Raw genomic sequence first — 17669 nt, 5'->3', positions numbered from 1 at the left:
GTTTCATTATTAAAATTTTTACAGGTAATGTTGTATATACATGTACTCTTCCAAGAAAATATGATAATAAAGAGAAGTTAATACAAAAAATTGTAAAGTATTTTTAATTTTTCAAAAAACAGGATGTAAATACAACTTCGAACTCTTTGTGAAAACTTATTTGCCAAATCGACCAACGCCACCTCAAGGACCATCTCCTCGGAACATTTTCCGCCCAATTTATAACCATAGAATATTTCGGTTCTAGAATGTTTGTATGTATTTTTTCTCCATGATCTTTATATAAAAACAATATATAGCAAAAACGATATAATATCCATATACATAAGTATATGGTATATTGCAAATTACAAATAATTGCTAGCATAGGCATTTATGTATATCGTCACCTCAAATGCAAACTAACGTATCATCAAAAAATTCGAAATCGAGTGTCTTATTGATTACGATTCACTACTTCAAATTATATACATAATATTACATATGTCATATATGTACATATTTTCAGGTTCTGCGCTCATATAAAAACCAGTTTTAACCAATTCTAAATTTTTTTTCACTCGTGTTCCATTTTATTTCGTGTTTCATTCATGCCACTGTAAATTTCCGAAAATGTTGTTACGTTATTTTGCATTTCAGGTGACGATATGTAATATTAAAACAAACACTTTTTATTTGACCGAATAAGTTTACCAATTATAATTTTATTTCTTATTTGATTAAATAGTTGAGACTACAGTAGTTAATACTTCTCCATTCAATACCTAACGTAAGTATATTAATATCACAATTATTGCATGAACAAACTTTTAAAACAAACTTATATAACAGACGTTAACCGGTTTGTATGAGTTTCGATCCATTAGCACATTGACCTTTAAGTAATTACTCCGCGCATCGATAATCATTTTCAATGTACCATTTTGTTTTTAAGCGACACCGTGGATGTGCTTCCAACTCGTCGTCGATCAAAAAATGGTTCTGGAATGCCGTCACGTACACCGATTGCAGTCACAGCAGCAAATCCCGAATCTGATGACACATTTATAATGTGACCCACTTTACTGAGATATGCATATAATGATTGCGATACTTCAGGCTCAATTTCTACTTGCATTGGAGCTAATTGATGATGCAGTCTTCCTCCATTTACAGCTTCGTTTAATGACTGATTTAAAATAAGATATTTGATGATTGCCTACAAATAAATATGAATAATTGTATTCAAATTATTTAAATAATAGGTCTTATTGATTTCCTCATCATTTTTAAATCGGTGGCATTAAAAGCGCATTGCCGAAGGAGCTTAAAGTTACTCCAAAAATCCAGTTTAAGAATTGTTTCACTGATTTGAAGAAACGCTAGCAATCGAATTAGGACTATTTTGAAAATTAGCGTAGACGAATGAATAAATGTTTGTTTTCAAAAACATTCGTGTATGAGGAAAATTAGGAATAAATGTGCACATTCTTTTACGGTAAATGTGGCATGTAAAATAAATTATAAATACCGTCGCAACTGAAGTGGTTATTTTGCTACCGCCAGCCGCTCCAACCAGCATTCGTACATTGCCATCTTGATCAAGTATAATTACCGGGCACATGGAAGACATGGGCATTTTTCCGGGATGTATATAATTGCTAGGAGAGGCCGGTATTCCAAAACCATTGACTATACCCGGCGTGGAAAAGTCGTCCATTTCATCGTTAAGAATAATACCAGTGCGACGTGATCGAACCTTAGCACCAAAACTACATAAGTAACAAGCAAATTAATAATTTTTATCAATTATTGGATTCAATAATGTTTTCACTCACTAATTGTTTATTGTACTGGTAACAGTTATAGCATCCCCATTTGCAGCTAATACAGCCATATTTGCAGTTCCGTGATCTTCTACATAGGTGAAGTTTGCACCATAATATTCGTAATTATCAAATGTCTGATTGTCAAAAATTAATGTTCGTATATGATCTGCAAACTCTTGGCTAATTAAATTAGAAAATGTTTCTTCAATTGTCTGCTTTAGGTCGGGTTCATTTTCCATGTCACCCAAATTTGTGCGTTGACCATAGGCATGCTTGAATGTTTCAACCACGCGTTGCCAGTAAATTTCTTCATTATCGGTATGTGAATTAGTCAAAACATTTAGTATAAATGCAAGTACAGCGCCGCTAGATGGAAGAGGTGTGGTGTAAAGGGTATATCCACCTGTTACATTTGCTATAACGTGGTTAGTGTCCTCCCAACGTACTCTAATTAAATATACACAATATATTTAACTTTAATTTAATAAAACAGATAACTTGCTATATAGAAACATACTTGTAATTTTTCAAATCATCTTCGGTAATAATTCCACCTAGCTCTTGAATATCTTCTATGAACAATTTGCCGATTTCTCCGCCATCGTAAAGCTCCCCGGCACCATTTTCAGCAATTATTCCTAGTGTAATACCCAATTGAGTTCGCTTCATATAATCTCCTTCCACAAACGGTGTACCATCATCCTTCAGAAAAATTTCCGACAGTGAAGGTTCATTGCGAATTTCGGTCAGCTTAGATTGAATAGCCGCAGCAAGGTATTTAGAAACCCAATGACCTTCTTTACATAATTTTATGGTCGGTTGAAATAGCACTTTCCATGGAAGGCGACCGTATTTTTTGTGCATTTCCCAATATCCAAGTATCTCCCCAGGTACAGCACCAGCAAGAGCACCTGTGTATAAAAAGTATTTTGTTTCAACGATTAAAATAAACTTTCGCAAGATTTTGTTCTACCCTAGATGTTGTATTTTACTCACTTATCTGTTGGTAAGTATTCAGCCCTACCACGCAATCCATCGTAGCAAAGCTACGAATACGAATGTTTGCATAATTTGCTTTCATTAAGATATTTCAAAATAAGCTGGGTAGAACAAAAAATTTAAATTCTGATAAATAAAACTGAAATCGTTTATATTCAAATTGAATTTACGAACAAAATATGGATCCGTTAACTGCCACTCTACGAATTTTGAACTTACGTTCGTAATGGTTCAAATTATATGATAACAAATTCGTATCTTTCCCGAAAAAACAGTATACGATGTATTGCGTGTTAGGGCTGATTATGTTCGTTACCTATTTTTATGTACTTAAGGACATTAGTATTGCAATTACATCCAGCCCAATATTATCTGTTAACTTTTACTAACCTTGAATATTTTGTTCGCCAACAAACATGTCTTTTCGAGATCCAGAAGGAGCCATCTCTCGTGCTACCAAAGTCTCTATTTTACGAGTGGACTTGGTATATATTGTAGCGAAGAAACCCCCGCCGATCCCCATACTGTGTGGTAGAATGATACCCTCACAAATTAGCGTTGCAATTGCCGCATCCACAGCAGATCCACCATCATTCAACATTTGACTACAATGAAATTTATTGTTCTTGCAAAAAATGTCAGTAAAATATTCTGATGTGTACATACCTGCCTATATCGGCACAACCTTTTCCATTGGAAACTACCGCGGCAACTATAGTCGTATGTTTTTCACTTTTTAAACCGAATACTAATCCAAGGATCACGCCAACTACCACCAAGCCCATAGCCACCAAGCCTACAGCCCATATAAGGAATTTCTTATCAAAAACTATTCTGCAAAGTTAAAAGAAACTATATTATTACCATATACTCTCGAAACATGTTGTTTCAGGTCATAATTGTATAGTTCACAGTTGATTTTAACCTCTAAAAGTTATATAGGATAGTTATAGAGCTATATATATACATTATGGTATCTTCTTCTTTACTGGAGAAGACGCCGCTTACTCGGTTCTAATCGAGTTAACACATCTTTTCGCGATGTGGCACCAATTGGAGGTTCCAAGCGAATCCAGGTCTTTCTCCACCTGGTCTTTCCAACGGAGTGGAGGTCTTCCTCTTCCTCTGCTTCCCCTGACGGGTACTGCAGCTGTACGTAAGGAGCTTGAAATGTCGTCCCACAGTTCCCTTCCAACGAGTTGCTGACGAGTGCTCTCAGAGAGTGGGAGTGCAAGTCGAGTAGAAAATCGTAATAATAGGTAAAATCAGATGATAGCCACGCCACCAAAACTATTAAAGTTGTGATAATTAACTAAATAAATACCAAAAACAATAGTTTCCACATCCAAGATGAAAATTTTGAATATGTTGACCTAAATAATTATGTTTGACATTTTACCGAAAAGATGGGTCAATCTTTAAGACAGATTAATGACATGAGAGAATCTTTCCCTGATCATAATACACTTTGTTTCATATAAAGACATTATAATGTATTTCTGTGAAATACTGAAAAATGAGGTCACACCAAAAACGATTGATGTTATTTTAAATTCTATGGTAACTAACAATTCTATAAAAACCATTTTTTTCCAACGCACGGTGGTTCCTCCCATACGACAAAAATAAAAAAGTCTATGTTTATACATTGGGCTTGTAGCTAAATAAATAGTTGCATATGCCATCAAATTTATGTATTTTGAGTTTGTTTTGATTATTTCTAACGGAACTTCTTGAGTGAAAGCAACATATGTACGGCCTTGCACAGAAGTAAATAGTTGACAAAAATAAAAGCGAAAGCAACGTGTACATTCAACTGCAAAAGTTTAATTTAAGAAAGTGTCTTAATAAAAATACTGAAAATGGAAATTAAAGTAGATGGTAATAGTATTATTTTTCAGTAATAACAAGTTTTTAAATTGTGCTGTTGTTTTTAGAATAACAAATTTTAATGAAGTGTCTTTTTGATTCAGTTTTGTTGTTCTTTGTTAAATGTATTTGGAGATTTAGTAACTTTGTCAACCGAATGCAGTGACCGGATTAGTGTGTAAATGTTGATAAAAGTATATAGTTTAAAATAATATTAAGTTCATGTGCAGGGATTTGCAGGTTTCTAAATAAAGTTCATTAAACTAACCTAACTTTTTAGTTTCAAAGTGTATTTTGTACATCAAATGTGCGTGTTATAGCATTGGTTTTTGCAAGTAATGTCAATAAACAAATGTAGAATTAGTTGTTGTTGTCTCACTCTCTCTCTCTGAGATTAAAATAAACGCGGACAAATTTAAGCAATTCGCACTTGAAATTGCTAAAGGGCTTGTAGAGAAGTACCCTTGGTTCTATCTTCCACCTTCAGTTCACAAGATCCTAGTGCATGGTTCCGAAGCCATCGAAAGTGCAATAATATCCATTGGAGAACTATCAGAGGAAGCTACGGAAGCCAAAAACAAGGATATTAAGAGGCATAGGCTTCACCATACGAGGAAAACTTCTCGAATTGCAACAAATACGGATTTACTTAATATGTTATTGTTGAGCTCATTTGTCGCTATCCTCCATACAAATGGAACTACTGTGCAACGGTACTTTTTCTTCTATTGTAAGTACATAGTAAGCATAATGCTCTGAAAACGGTGTTTCATTGCTATAAAGACAGCCCTTCCACCACGAAAAATAGGAAAGAAGAAATTTTCTTTTTTTTCTTAATACTTTATTGTATTTCTGTTATTATTTAAAAGTGCAAATATTCGATTTGACATTTAGTAGGTATAATGAGAAAGCATTTCTGTGGTTAGTAAAGATATTTACAGCTCAAAAATCGTATTAAATTGACGATAATCGTCGTAAACCTTTATGATTTCGTATAATTGCACCTAAAAGTGGACGGTGTTATTCCTATCGTCCATTTTTGACAATGGCTCCCATAAAGCCCTCTTGTGCCATCCTTGATGTAAAACTTAATGTTTTTATATACATATTATATACGTGGGCGTGGCAATGGTTCGGTTACGCCCATCTACGACCCCGTCCTTTTTTGTCACGGAATATGTGGCGAAGCTTCATCAAAATATATATGTATCTTAATTTTTACTCAAGTTACAGCTTGTACTGACCGACAAACGGACAAACAGTAACTCGGATTTCAACTCGTCTCTTCATCCTGATCATTTATTTATATATATAACCCGTTAATTCAAATGGGTCTGGTAGTGAACAAGGGCAAGACGAAACATCTTTTATCATCAAACCAACAGTTCTCGCACTCGCGACTAGGCACCCACGTCACTGTTGACAGTCATAACTTCGAAATTGTAGATAATTTCGTCTATCTTGGAACCAGCATCAACACCAACAACAATGTCAACCTCGAAATCCAAAGCAGGATATCTCTTGTCAACAGGTGCTGTTCAATGATTATGTAGACCCCAGTATCTATAGTTGACTTTTTACGGCAAATATCGGCCAGGGTGTGAAACATACACATTTGGTAATTGAAATTCGGAGAGAATTTCCTTCGGATATTAGATGTCAAATAAGGGTTGGATACTCCCTTAGCCCCCGCGTACCTATTATAAATATTTTCGGGAGACTTTATACTCATGTATCGCTAATATGTGAATTAGCACATCAATTAAAAGACAGGGTGAGATTTTATCTTGACCTTGATTTTTACTTGACCTAGCCTCTATATACATACATAACTAATACCAGAATTTTCGAACATCCGCCTGACTTTACTCCATATAATTGGCGATGGTATGTAAAGTACCCTAATGAAACCCAGGGACAGTTGGTCAAAATGTAATATTTCATAAAAATTAAAATGTACACATTTTCCTAAACATTATGAAGTTTGACGCTTGTTAAAAAGGAATCGGCCTAGACCTTGGTCTAAACTTAATATCCCGTTTGTTGACGTTTTCCGCATTAACTCAATAAAAAATAAATTTTGCTTCTTCGGTTGTGTTGATATCATGTACATATTACATTATATTACATTTAAGACATCTTATTTGTATTACGTTATTGTCAAGGATATCATGCACTCATCTCAAATTATGATTGAACTTTTCAAAAGTAGCCTACCTTCTAAGCTACATCCCGCCCAATTTTCAGCTAAATCCCTTCAGCCGTTCTTGAGTTTTTAAATCATTTAACTAACACGACTTTCATTATTAGATACTTATGTGTATATGCACTTATAGCTGTGGTTCGGACGTTATGCGGGCACTTAAAGAAATAGTGTTTCATTATTATACATATATGTACATATAAGAAGATTTCTACGCTCCCCACTCGACTATTTCCTAATGCTTATATACATTTTAAAATTCGAGCTATCTTTCGATTGGAATGTCGAAATCGAATAATTCAAAAAATTATATAAAGGTATTGAATCAGGCTTGAATATGAGGTAATTAATAAGCAGAGGTATTTTTATTTTAATTATTATTTTTCTTTTCTTTTTTAATAAGAGAACACCTACGAGTATTGTGACGAAACTATGACAGTTTCACATATGTACATAGACAGTACATGTCGCGTCATTTTAATAGATAACTATATATTCTGCGAAGTCGTAGTACATTATTTTGCTCTATAATCAGTACTATTCGCAGCGCATGCTTCGTGAGGAATTTTTTTTTTCACAGCTTTGGTTACATTATTGGAAATTCGGTAAGATACTAAAACAAAATTAAATCATAATCGACATTATAAAAAGGATTTTCCGGTAAAAAGTATAAGCAATAATGAAGCCCACATTCTGAATAAACAAATTAACAGATATAACAATGTACTAAATGTGATATTGAAATGTATAGTACGTTACTTTATTGCGGCCACAAAAAGATTATAATTTTGCATATGTGTACACATATATAAACACATGTACATATATGCGCATTATTCTACATTTTATGACACCAATTTGCTCTAATATTAAGGAATTTATGATTCCTGATTAAGAACTTCAAATGTCGGTGAGCAGATGCACGTTTTAAGATAAGCCCAATTAAATAAATATCTTCTAATATGGCTCATTAGCTGTGATAACTTATATTTACTACTTATATAAGGAAATAAAAATGTTTTATTGAGGTGGTTGTCATTATCTCATTAGAATTTTGATATACAATTTGAAATATAATCAAAAATCATTATGACGCACGACTTTCCCCCCATATTTACAATATAAGATTTCGTTATTAACTTTGATAAAAACCGGTTAATAGTAATTTTGAGCATTTCAAATTAAAGTTATCAAGCCATAAAAAGAAACACTGCTTTGGTTTTTCTTAGTTTTTTCTAAAATAGCTGACTTCACGTTGCTAATAGTTGTTGATAATTTAAGACTCAATTACACAACATAGCAATTTGAAATAATTACTACTTAGTTTCCTAGTTTAACAAATTTACCTTGCACAGGGGTTTCAAAAACAACTATATAATCGAAACATATTTCTCACAGCAGACAAACATTGGCCGATATCTTTCTGAATAATTTCAAAATATGAATAGCAAATAAGGATGCCTATATCCTCATGCATATTCCTCATACATACATATGTATATATGTATATACATTTAGATAATATTTTACCTTTAAAGCATCTTCAAATGTTTTAGAATTCATTTTAGTAATGTTTGGACTTAGTTTGATAGTCAGTAGTAATAAATGAAACTGCGGTGCAACTTGTTTAATAAGGTAATGTAGGAGATGTTATCATAAAAACTGATTGTTTAATAAGGTAATGTAGGAGATGTTATCGTAGAAACTGAACGACATCAGTAAAAATCACTCGAAGTTAATGAAGCAATTAATTATAATAAGCAAAAATATTGCAAAGGAAAGAAAAGTAAATGTGGAAATAAAAACACTTTCTATGCTTCAAATACTTATTCTTTATTCTTATTTGTTTACTACCCTGACTCTGCCGTTTTATGCTTATAAGCAAGAGGAATAGCCAAAGAGCCATATTTTAACTATTGCATTGAACTAATGTGAAATCAGAAATTCGCTCAAAGAAGACATAACATATAACGTTCAGTATTTATGACAGCTACATACATACATATATGCTATTATGGTCTGATTTCGGCCGTTCCGACAAATGAGCAGCTTCTTGGGAACAAACGGACATAGTTAGATAGGCTAAGCTTATCATGCTGGTATATGTATATTGTTCGTAGTAAACTTACTATACTCTGTTGAGGGTATAAAAATAATTCGTCACATTAGTGCTCCCTCTTGCGGTATTTATCTAGCCCCCATGGTGAGTATTCCTGTCATAGTAAGTAAACTTACAAAATTAGTCCGTAATTTGGACTGAAAAACAAAACGAACTCGACATTCATACTCAAAAATATGGTTAATCAAGCATGGCAATTCTTTCCGAACGAATTACAGATTCACATTAATCAAAACAATAACCATTAATTAATACACTTATGCGCAAATTACAGTAGTGGTACATCTTAAAAACATTTCGAAGACACATGCGCAGCGTTACATACAAATGTATGAATAAGATCTCAAGTGTTTTACTTTAAAACATGTCTGTACTTAAAATTGTACTTGTTTTGCTTTGCCAGGTAATATCAAATCAAGTCTTATACATATACTCAAATATACACATTTACATATCTGTTTTGTGTATTTAAATTCAGTAACTGCATTTATATTTTAGTTGAATGCAATACAGTGAATATTTTCATCATCGGTCACGCCGTGACAAAAAGGAGTGTTTAATTGTAATTTAATTGTTTAGCTGCAATTCAGAACCGTATTTCTATAAAACAAATAAAAGCGAGCCAATGTCAGTCAGGAGTGAATTAATGATAATTAAATCATTGGTTTCCGTTGAGCCACCGCGAATCGGACGGCACCGGCGGAAGACGATTTCTTTGCTGTGATCATTTTACAAGTACGTATTATTCTTAAAAAACTGTTTTAAAACACCAAAAATTAATAAGAATTTAAAAAGCGGAAACTATAAATTGTACACAAATTTCTTAAGTGTTCTTAATTTATTTATCTCTGATACGAAATATTACCAAAATAGTGTCCGTGTCGGGTCATTGGAACGTACTCATGTCCGGTTATAGGAATTGGTTTTGTATGAAAATAGTAATGAAAACTTTGTGTTTATGAAATTTGTCCAGCTATGGCAGATGTCCGTAATGGGGAATTTCACTGTACTTCGCACAAAACTTATTTAGCTACATGTGACGGTCATACTAGTGTTATAAATATCGAGATCTCATTTGCTCACCTCATGATTATCGTTGTGCTAACTTTTAAAATATGGAAATAAATACTTTTAATAACTTTTTTCAACCAAATTGTCAAGTTTGTTTTATTTAATTAAAACTTTTTTTTTGTTACTGTGTATATGAAATTTCGTTGTCCATATGCAATGTAAACAAAATTTACGAACTGCAATGCGGGTTGAGTTCGACTGAACGATCAAAGCTCTACTGAATAAGCTTGACGACTGTTGTCACAAAATTTGTGAAAAGCACTTGTCATCAGAAACTTATACTTGATATCGCAGTGTAAATACATATAAAATGAACGTAGAGACATATCGAAACGTGTATGCATATGTACATATTGATGTACTTATATACAAATATTATGTACAATGGAACGTTTTATAAAAACAACTGGATGCATCTCTCAATAACATAAGAATTGACTTTATTAGATGATGAGGGTAACTCTACAACAAATAAGTCACATATTACGTTACGTGAAATTAACTATTATATATAAACATATATACAAACTTGTTTTTATTTAAAACTTTGATTAATGGTTTTAATCTGACACTGCAATATGTGGTTTTACCTACACATAGTATTCACCTAAACAGAAGTATGAAGTCTATCTTTCATGTAAAAAGCACGGTTGCATATACATAAATATGTATTTATTTCCAATCGGTATTTAACCAAAATAAGCAATTAAGGGATAATAATATTCATAAATTTGTAAGGATAAAAATTACATTCATGTGCTGACAAAGCTTTATATGTAATAGTTCAACATTCGAAGAAATTGCGATTTGCTTAAGTATAATCATATTTGGTATTTTACTAACTTTCATTACTATATTCGTGTCCACGAATAAATTAATAATATTAAAAATAACCAAATTGAATTCAATTCAAATATATCTATATTATATAAACTCACCTGAAGGCGTTAATTTAATTTATAGAGTAGAATAGGAAAAGGTCAATCCCAGAATTGAAAATCATTATATGTATATATATAATATGTATCTCCGGCTATAACCGTGTAAGCGGTGTTTCTATCCGGTCAGGAAAATTATTATTACAATATTTCTAATAAAATTCCAAAATTATTTATTTGTCATTAAGTTTATTAAGTTTAGAAGTATCAAGAAAAATGTCTGACGGAATCGAAATATTTACATTATATACATATGTATATAAAAAAGTTGATTTAGAATTCAGTTAGAAGGCTACTCTAAAAGAAATTGATTAATACGAGTAATAGAAGTCTGCAGTAGTACTGATTTGCTGAGATCAAGCCACGTGAAATATCTAGTTTTACGTTCTATAAAAGTTAGTTCAAAGTTAATTAATATCTTGTTTAGACGGTGATTTTTTACACACTAAACATCTGGAAAAATTATTTTCCAGCTGCCTAGACGACGGCGATCACATGCGGCTTGAGGCATCTCTGTTTTTAGGCCAATTGCAGTTAGCGCTGAATATGCTTTATCTCCACCCAAATAATTGATATCGTGACCCACTTTTAACAAATAATTGTTCACATGTTCTGGTACCTCTGGTTCTACGTCTACTTGCATAGGTGCCAGCTGATGATGTACACGTCCAGCGTCAAGTGATTCTTGTAATGTATGATTTAGCATCAAATACCGGATTATAACCTATAAAAATTGCACATAGATATGTATTTTTTTATCAATAAATTCTTCATACTTGAGCAACAGAGGTAGTGATTCGCGATCCCCCCGCACCTCCTACCATTAACTTGACATTTCCATTGTGATCAAGCACTATGCTGGGACATGTTGAACTTAAAGGACGCTTGCCAGGTTTTATGTAATTGGAAGGTGAAGATGGTATACCATAAGCATTTATAACGCCGGGAGTCGAAAAATCATCCATTTCGTCATTGAGTATAATTCCAGTTTGACGGGAGCGAACTTTCGAACCAAAACTTTTCCAATGAAGGAGTATTTGAAATTAACAATAAAATATTATTGACGTTGTCTTTTAATATATATAATATTATTATATTTATATATATTATTATATATGTAATATATAATTTTCTTCAACATTTTTATCTAATCTCAAGATTGTTCAAAAAAGAAAAATATATCCCTACAATGTTACGTTAAATATACACATGAATGATTTAATTAATAATTATTTAAATTAAGCAATCTTCGACAAATCTATGTATTATATGTATATCTATATACATACATATATCTATATAAAAATTACGTGTTACGGTTTCTCCGGGGTTAACTCCTAAACTACTGAACAATTTTAGTAAAATTTAGCACACTATGTTCAATTTGATCCAACTTAAAATATAGGATAGTTTATATCTTAATTATGTTAACATTACAATAATTCATAAATAAATAAAAAAATATATATATGTATATGAATTTGAATTTTTAGTAAAATAACAATGATAAATTCTCTATATTTTCAATACAAATTATTCAAATGAATTAAAAATAATTAAAACTCAAGTACGATCGCTTAGATTCTTTTACCGGCAAACATGTGTTCAGCTTTATTCGGAAATAATATTTTAACTATATTGAATAGTTTATTCCAACGTCCAAATAATACAAGGTTACGATAACCTTGAACTTATTGAACCAACATGGTCATACTTACAGTAGGACTAATGTGAAAAATAAAAAGTTAAAATCTAATTTCAAAATACATTACATATCTAAAAATCAAAAGTTTAATTTTGTCTCCGCATTGCAGATAACTATGTAGCTTCTTCCATTTGGATATAATTTTTTATATTAAAATGGTTTGCCCATTTATATTTTTAAATAATATGTTCCTATGCCATATCAGTTTTTAATTTTTTAAATGTTCTACACAGTCAAATTCGAGATCCCATAAATTCCTAATTAACCATTACTCTTTATTGCACATAACTTAGTCTTAAACCCAAGTTTGTATGGTACCTTACCCAATTTGAAGTGACTGTCTTCTTCGAAATCATCCACTTTCAAATTTTTAGCTAATTCTTTATGTTCATCGCAAAGATATATATATATCAAACCTAATAATATTCATATGTATGTATGTATGAATACGCAAATACGAAGCAAAGTAAATAATTTAGCTTTCAGGCAGTATTGCACCAATTCGCATCTAACTAGTGCCATATAGATCCTTTCAGGTGCCCAGAAAGAACAATTACGTGAGCTTAAAAACTGGGCCAAAGGATGCATAAATTCCCATAAAACATTTCATTTTTTTTGAAAAAGTTAAAGAAAATCATTTACTTACTGGCTGTTTACTGTACTTGTTACTGCGATAGCGTCTCCATTTGGTGCTAATATAGCAATGTTGGCTGTTCCCCTATCCTCCTCATTTGTAAAATTAGCACCGTAGTGAGCGAAATCAATGTATGTGTGATCGTCCAAGATAAGCTCTCGAGACTTGGCAGCAAAACTTGGGTCAAGCATATTTTCATAGGTTTCAGAAACATGCGGTTCAAAGTGAATATCGCCAAGTAGGGTTCGATGTCCATATGCGTGTTTGAAAGTTTCAATCATTCGATGCCAAAATACCGATTCATTTTTTGTGTACATTGGCTCCATTACATTTAGTATAAAAGCCAGCACAACACCACTAGTTGGCAATGGGGTGGTATGTAATGTATAACCATGCTTAAATTGCACCTTAACTGTATCTTCCCAACGTACTCTGAAAAGTACATTGCATAAAATAGTGTTTATTCATTTGATAGAGTACTTACTCATAATTTCGTAAATCTGACTCTGTAACAATTCCACCCATTTCTTGTATATCCTGAACCAGTTTTTTGCCAACTCTTCCACCATTATAAATAACCCCTGGTCCTTCTTCAGCTACTATTTTCAAAGTTTCACCTAATTTTGGGCGATACATTATTTCCCCTTCTTTGTACAGCTCATCAGTATTTGGATTAATAAAAATCTCGACCATTGAGGGTTCACTACGTATGCGATCGCAATATAGTTTTAATATATCCGCCAAATACTTTGAAACTTTAATTCCCTTAAAGCATAGCTCAATTGTGGGTTCGAATAAAACCTTCCAAGGCAATTTCCCATATTTTGCATGCAAACACCAATATCCATATATTTCACTGGGTATAGCAACAGCAAGAGCGCCTTGGTACATCGACGATTACAATTTGTAATAGGTGTACCATATTTATACAAATTATTGTATTTATAGTATATTTAAAATTCTACATTCTCATTATATTACCTGTAATTTTCTTATTAATAAACATTTTCTCATCAGAAGCAGCTGGCGCGGTTTCCCGTGCTATTAGTGTTTCAATTTTTCCTGTTTCCTTGCAGTAAATTGTAGCCACAAACCCACCGCCAACCCCCATGCTATGAGGCAGCATCACGCCCTCACATAGTAATGTAGCAATCGCCGCATCCACCGCCGAGCCACCTTTGCTTAATATTTTGCTAATTGTTTGTATCAAATAAAGATATCAATTGTAAACTATTGTAATTAAATTTTCTAATTACCCTCCAACCTCGGCACATCCATCACCGTTTGAAACAATTACACCATAACCAAGTTTTACTGTCCCATTATGTTTACTTCTTAATCCAAGAGCCAAACCCAATGAAATGCCAATAATGGCTAGTATTAATATTACCCAAATATTGGCGTATTTTTTGCAGCAGCTATACAGAACAATTTTTTTATTATTATTTTCTAATTCAAATGAAATTTTGTGTTTAATTTTTCAAATTTGGAACTACCAAATTATATGGTTTTTATGGCATGATATAAAAAGTTCAGATATGCGTTCATTTTTCATTCAAACTCAATTCACCAAATGAAGTTGTCAAAAATTAAACAACATTATCAAATTACTACATACATACATATGTACATATGTATATAGATACGTATTGTGTATTTATTAAAACATATTAAAAAACCTCGTATTGGCTTTATTCACCAACAGCGGAGATTTTATTTGAGTGGCCTGTATATTTCTCCATGGCGTCCTTGATATATAATTATCGTTATTCCTCATATCGTCGGCTTAGAGAGTAAACCAGGTAAATTCTGCTAAATTTTCTCGCGTTTGACGTTTGAGTACGATTCGAGAAAATTGTTGCTGCCGCATTGTGTACAATACGCCGGTATTTGATAATTGTATATTAAAAGTTAAATTTTACTTTACTCCAAGGAATTGTTTGAATGAAGATATTCAAGCTGCTGGACAATAAGGTAAATTATATATGCAGTAGAGTGGCGCGAAAACAAATACTTATTTATCTGAACTGCATTTCTACAATTATTATCTCTGTCATAAGTCAGGAAAAAAACAAAAATTTTAACAATATATACAAATATTGCTTCAATTTACTCCCTTATTTGAAAATTTATATTACAATTACAGTAAATGTTATTTTTGCTTTATGTTATAATAAGCAAATGATCGAAATTTACAGGAAGTTTTAACTGTCACTAATAATATTACTTACTATACGTTAAAAAGTCATAAATCTTCATAAACACTATTTACTTTTTGAAATTTTATAAAAAAAAATTATAAGACTTATTAGTTAACAAGTTAATAGAATCTAAATATATTTGTATACTGTTATGAAGAGAGTTTGGTAGAATTATTTACAATTACGAGTAGTATCGAAACACGAACTCCCTCCTGCAGTAATTAACTTTCTTGACGCATTTTAAAATGAATGGTTCAGCAAATTTCTATTTTTTCATAAAATTTAAAATAAGGAATGTGGGGAAATACAAGCAATACTTACATAACTAACTTTTTTACCAAATACATATTTGTATATGTTCTACAAAACTTCTTTCAATGCTGCTAATTAAAACACATTTGATCCCAATTTTAGAATTTTTATTACTTATGTAATTATTTTGTACATATATTTTACCTGAAAAAATGCAAAATGATACATAGTACGCAAAATGAAACATAGTACGAACAATACCAATCTAAATTAAACGATTTTGTACAAATATGTAGTTGAAGTGATCAACAAAACTATAGAAGCAATTTTACATAATTATATGTATACCTTATTTAATTTAAAAACATCTCATCAAGCATCTGTAATAACCGGTTATTAAAAAGAATGGATATTATAATACAAACATGTGCAAAGTTTAATTATTTTCCAACTATACGATTCGCATGAGCGCGTAAACTCTTCGAATTGAGTTATGAGTATACAAATAACTCTGGAAATATTTCATTTGTTCTTAAAAGGATGACTACGAAGAACATCGGAAGACATACGTCAACAAAAATAAGAAAAGTGATCTGATAACGAAACAATATCGCCTTACTGATTCTAAATTCCAATTTGTAAATAAAGAAAAGTAACATTTTCAGGCACAAAAAGCTGCCTCACATTCTTATGAGTTCTTTTCAGCGTTATAATGATTATGTATGTATGTACCATATGTATGTGTGTACATGTATATATATAAAAATGTAGAAAATTCATGTAAACATTATTTTAAGTTTGGTAATGTGTATATACGATACTTTTGCAGAAAATAAATTGTAAAATAATTAAAAGCCAGCTATATTTAAAAACATATTGCTGTATTGACCTTAGATGATGCAAAAAGTCTTTTTAAACAAATTATATTTTAGTTTTTTTTTCAAGCTGGGTTTATAAAAAAATATGGCCAGACGTTTTTGGATCCAGATTCTGAAGGAGTGATAAAAATTCACAGCCTGCAATCCCTTTATCAGTCTAATCTTGCAACAGATGTTATATACTCTTTCAAAGTAAATCTATCATATTGTGACTGGCATTTAGTAATACAAATTACATATGTATTTGTATGCATGCATTAATATAAAATATTTAATTATAACTTTGTAAATTATATATTCCTAATTATTCTGATATAGTGTATTAATCTAGAAATAGAATATTAACTGAACCAATATAATGACCACAATAGTAAAATTTGTGGAAACCCCTGTTGACGTCATTTACTTGCTCTTAGTCAATAGATATTATTTCAGTGTCTCATGACGTCAAATTCTACATCTTAACTATAATATATAAAAATAGCTAAATAAGTATAGTTTTTATAGTATATGTATATCATTTGGTAAATGGTTTGCAATATTTTAGCGTTTTTACTGTCAATCTGCGGTAAGTAAAATCAACTTCTCATTTTAAACTTAATAAATTGAACTTAAATTATATGTATTACCATATCATGTTCATGGAAAAAACATAACTAAGTCAAAATCAAACATGGTGATAGTGCGAAGACAAAACATTTTATTTTTGTCATTTCCTGTCTAATAGTGGAATGAAAGGAAATAATAAACAACCCATTTTAGATTGTATCCACTTTAAACTAAGAGAAAAAGTAATATGTTGATAGGATACATATCACCATGTAACAAATTCGTCTTGAAAAAAAACTTACTAAAATAATAAGTATATTATAATTGCGAAAAAAATCCTCCGAAAGTTTCTTCTCTAAATCTCTCTGTTTTTCTTCTGCATGACTACTTCGATGCTGAATCAAACATTTTTATCTGCGACCTCTGAAATTACTACAGATGAA

The 17669-nt window shown here is 31.6% G+C and overlaps 2 protein-coding genes across 3 annotated transcripts; both read right to left on the bottom strand.

Annotated features, from left to right (window-relative positions):
• Positions 1-668: 668 nt before the first annotated feature.
• LOC105228305 (glutathione hydrolase 1 proenzyme) lies at positions 669-10256 on the bottom strand. The gene is made up of 7 exons (XM_011208087.4): positions 10082-10256; positions 3474-3641; positions 3198-3412; positions 2326-2719; positions 1818-2255; positions 1511-1751; positions 669-1198 (listed from the first exon to the last, which is right to left on the bottom strand). The coding sequence occupies exons 1-7, from the start codon at positions 10084-10086 to the stop codon at positions 911-913; spliced, it is 1749 nt and encodes a 582-aa protein (XP_011206389.2). The 5' UTR covers positions 10087-10256; the 3' UTR covers positions 669-910.
• Positions 10257-11332: 1076 nt separating this feature from the next.
• On the bottom strand, positions 11333-17669 carry LOC105228304 (scoloptoxin SSD14). 2 transcript variants are annotated; one of them, XM_011208083.4, is made up of 7 exons: positions 15026-17669; positions 14603-14764; positions 14328-14539; positions 13831-14227; positions 13359-13778; positions 11784-12024; positions 11333-11731 (listed from the first exon to the last, which is right to left on the bottom strand). In XM_011208083.4, exons 1-7 carry the CDS (start codon positions 15121-15123, stop codon positions 11453-11455), a joined length of 1809 nt encoding a protein of 602 aa, XP_011206385.1. In that variant the 5' UTR covers positions 15124-17669; the 3' UTR covers positions 11333-11452. The 2 variants fall into 2 exon arrangements, with proteins under 2 accessions (XP_011206385.1, XP_011206388.1); XM_011208086.4 differs by having other exon boundaries at positions 14611-17669.

This window comes from Bactrocera dorsalis, chromosome 4 (assembly GCF_023373825.1).
Source record: "Bactrocera dorsalis isolate Fly_Bdor chromosome 4, ASM2337382v1, whole genome shotgun sequence".
Taxonomy (NCBI): domain Eukaryota; kingdom Metazoa; phylum Arthropoda; class Insecta; order Diptera; family Tephritidae; genus Bactrocera; species Bactrocera dorsalis.
The sequence above is the reverse complement of the archived record's forward strand: the minus strand, read 5'-3'. Positions and strand labels throughout refer to the sequence as shown.

What these genes read in the sequence shown, in the direction of transcription:
- LOC105228305 (XM_011208087.4), bottom strand. An exon ending in ACCAGTACAATAAACAATTA is followed by an intron (nt 1,752 to 1,817) that starts GTGAGTGAAAAC and finishes TTACTTATGTAG; the next exon opens with TTTTGGTGCTAAGGTTCGAT. An exon ending in TAACCACTTCAGTTGCGACG is followed by an intron (nt 1,199 to 1,510) that starts GTATTTATAATT and finishes ATTTATTTGTAG; the next exon opens with GCAATCATCAAATATCTTAT.
- LOC105228304 (XM_011208083.4), bottom strand. Translation starts at nt 15,123, where the DNA reads ATGAGGAATAACGATAATTATATATCAAGGACGCCATGGAGAAATATA. An exon ending in GGATGTGCCGAGGTTGGAGG is followed by an intron (nt 14,540 to 14,602) that starts GTAATTAGAAAA and finishes ACAAACAATTAG; the next exon opens with CAAAATATTAAGCAAAGGTG. An exon ending in ACAAGTACAGTAAACAGCCA is followed by an intron (nt 12,025 to 13,358) that starts GTAAGTAAATGA and finishes TCATTGGAAAAG; the next exon opens with TTTTGGTTCGAAAGTTCGCT.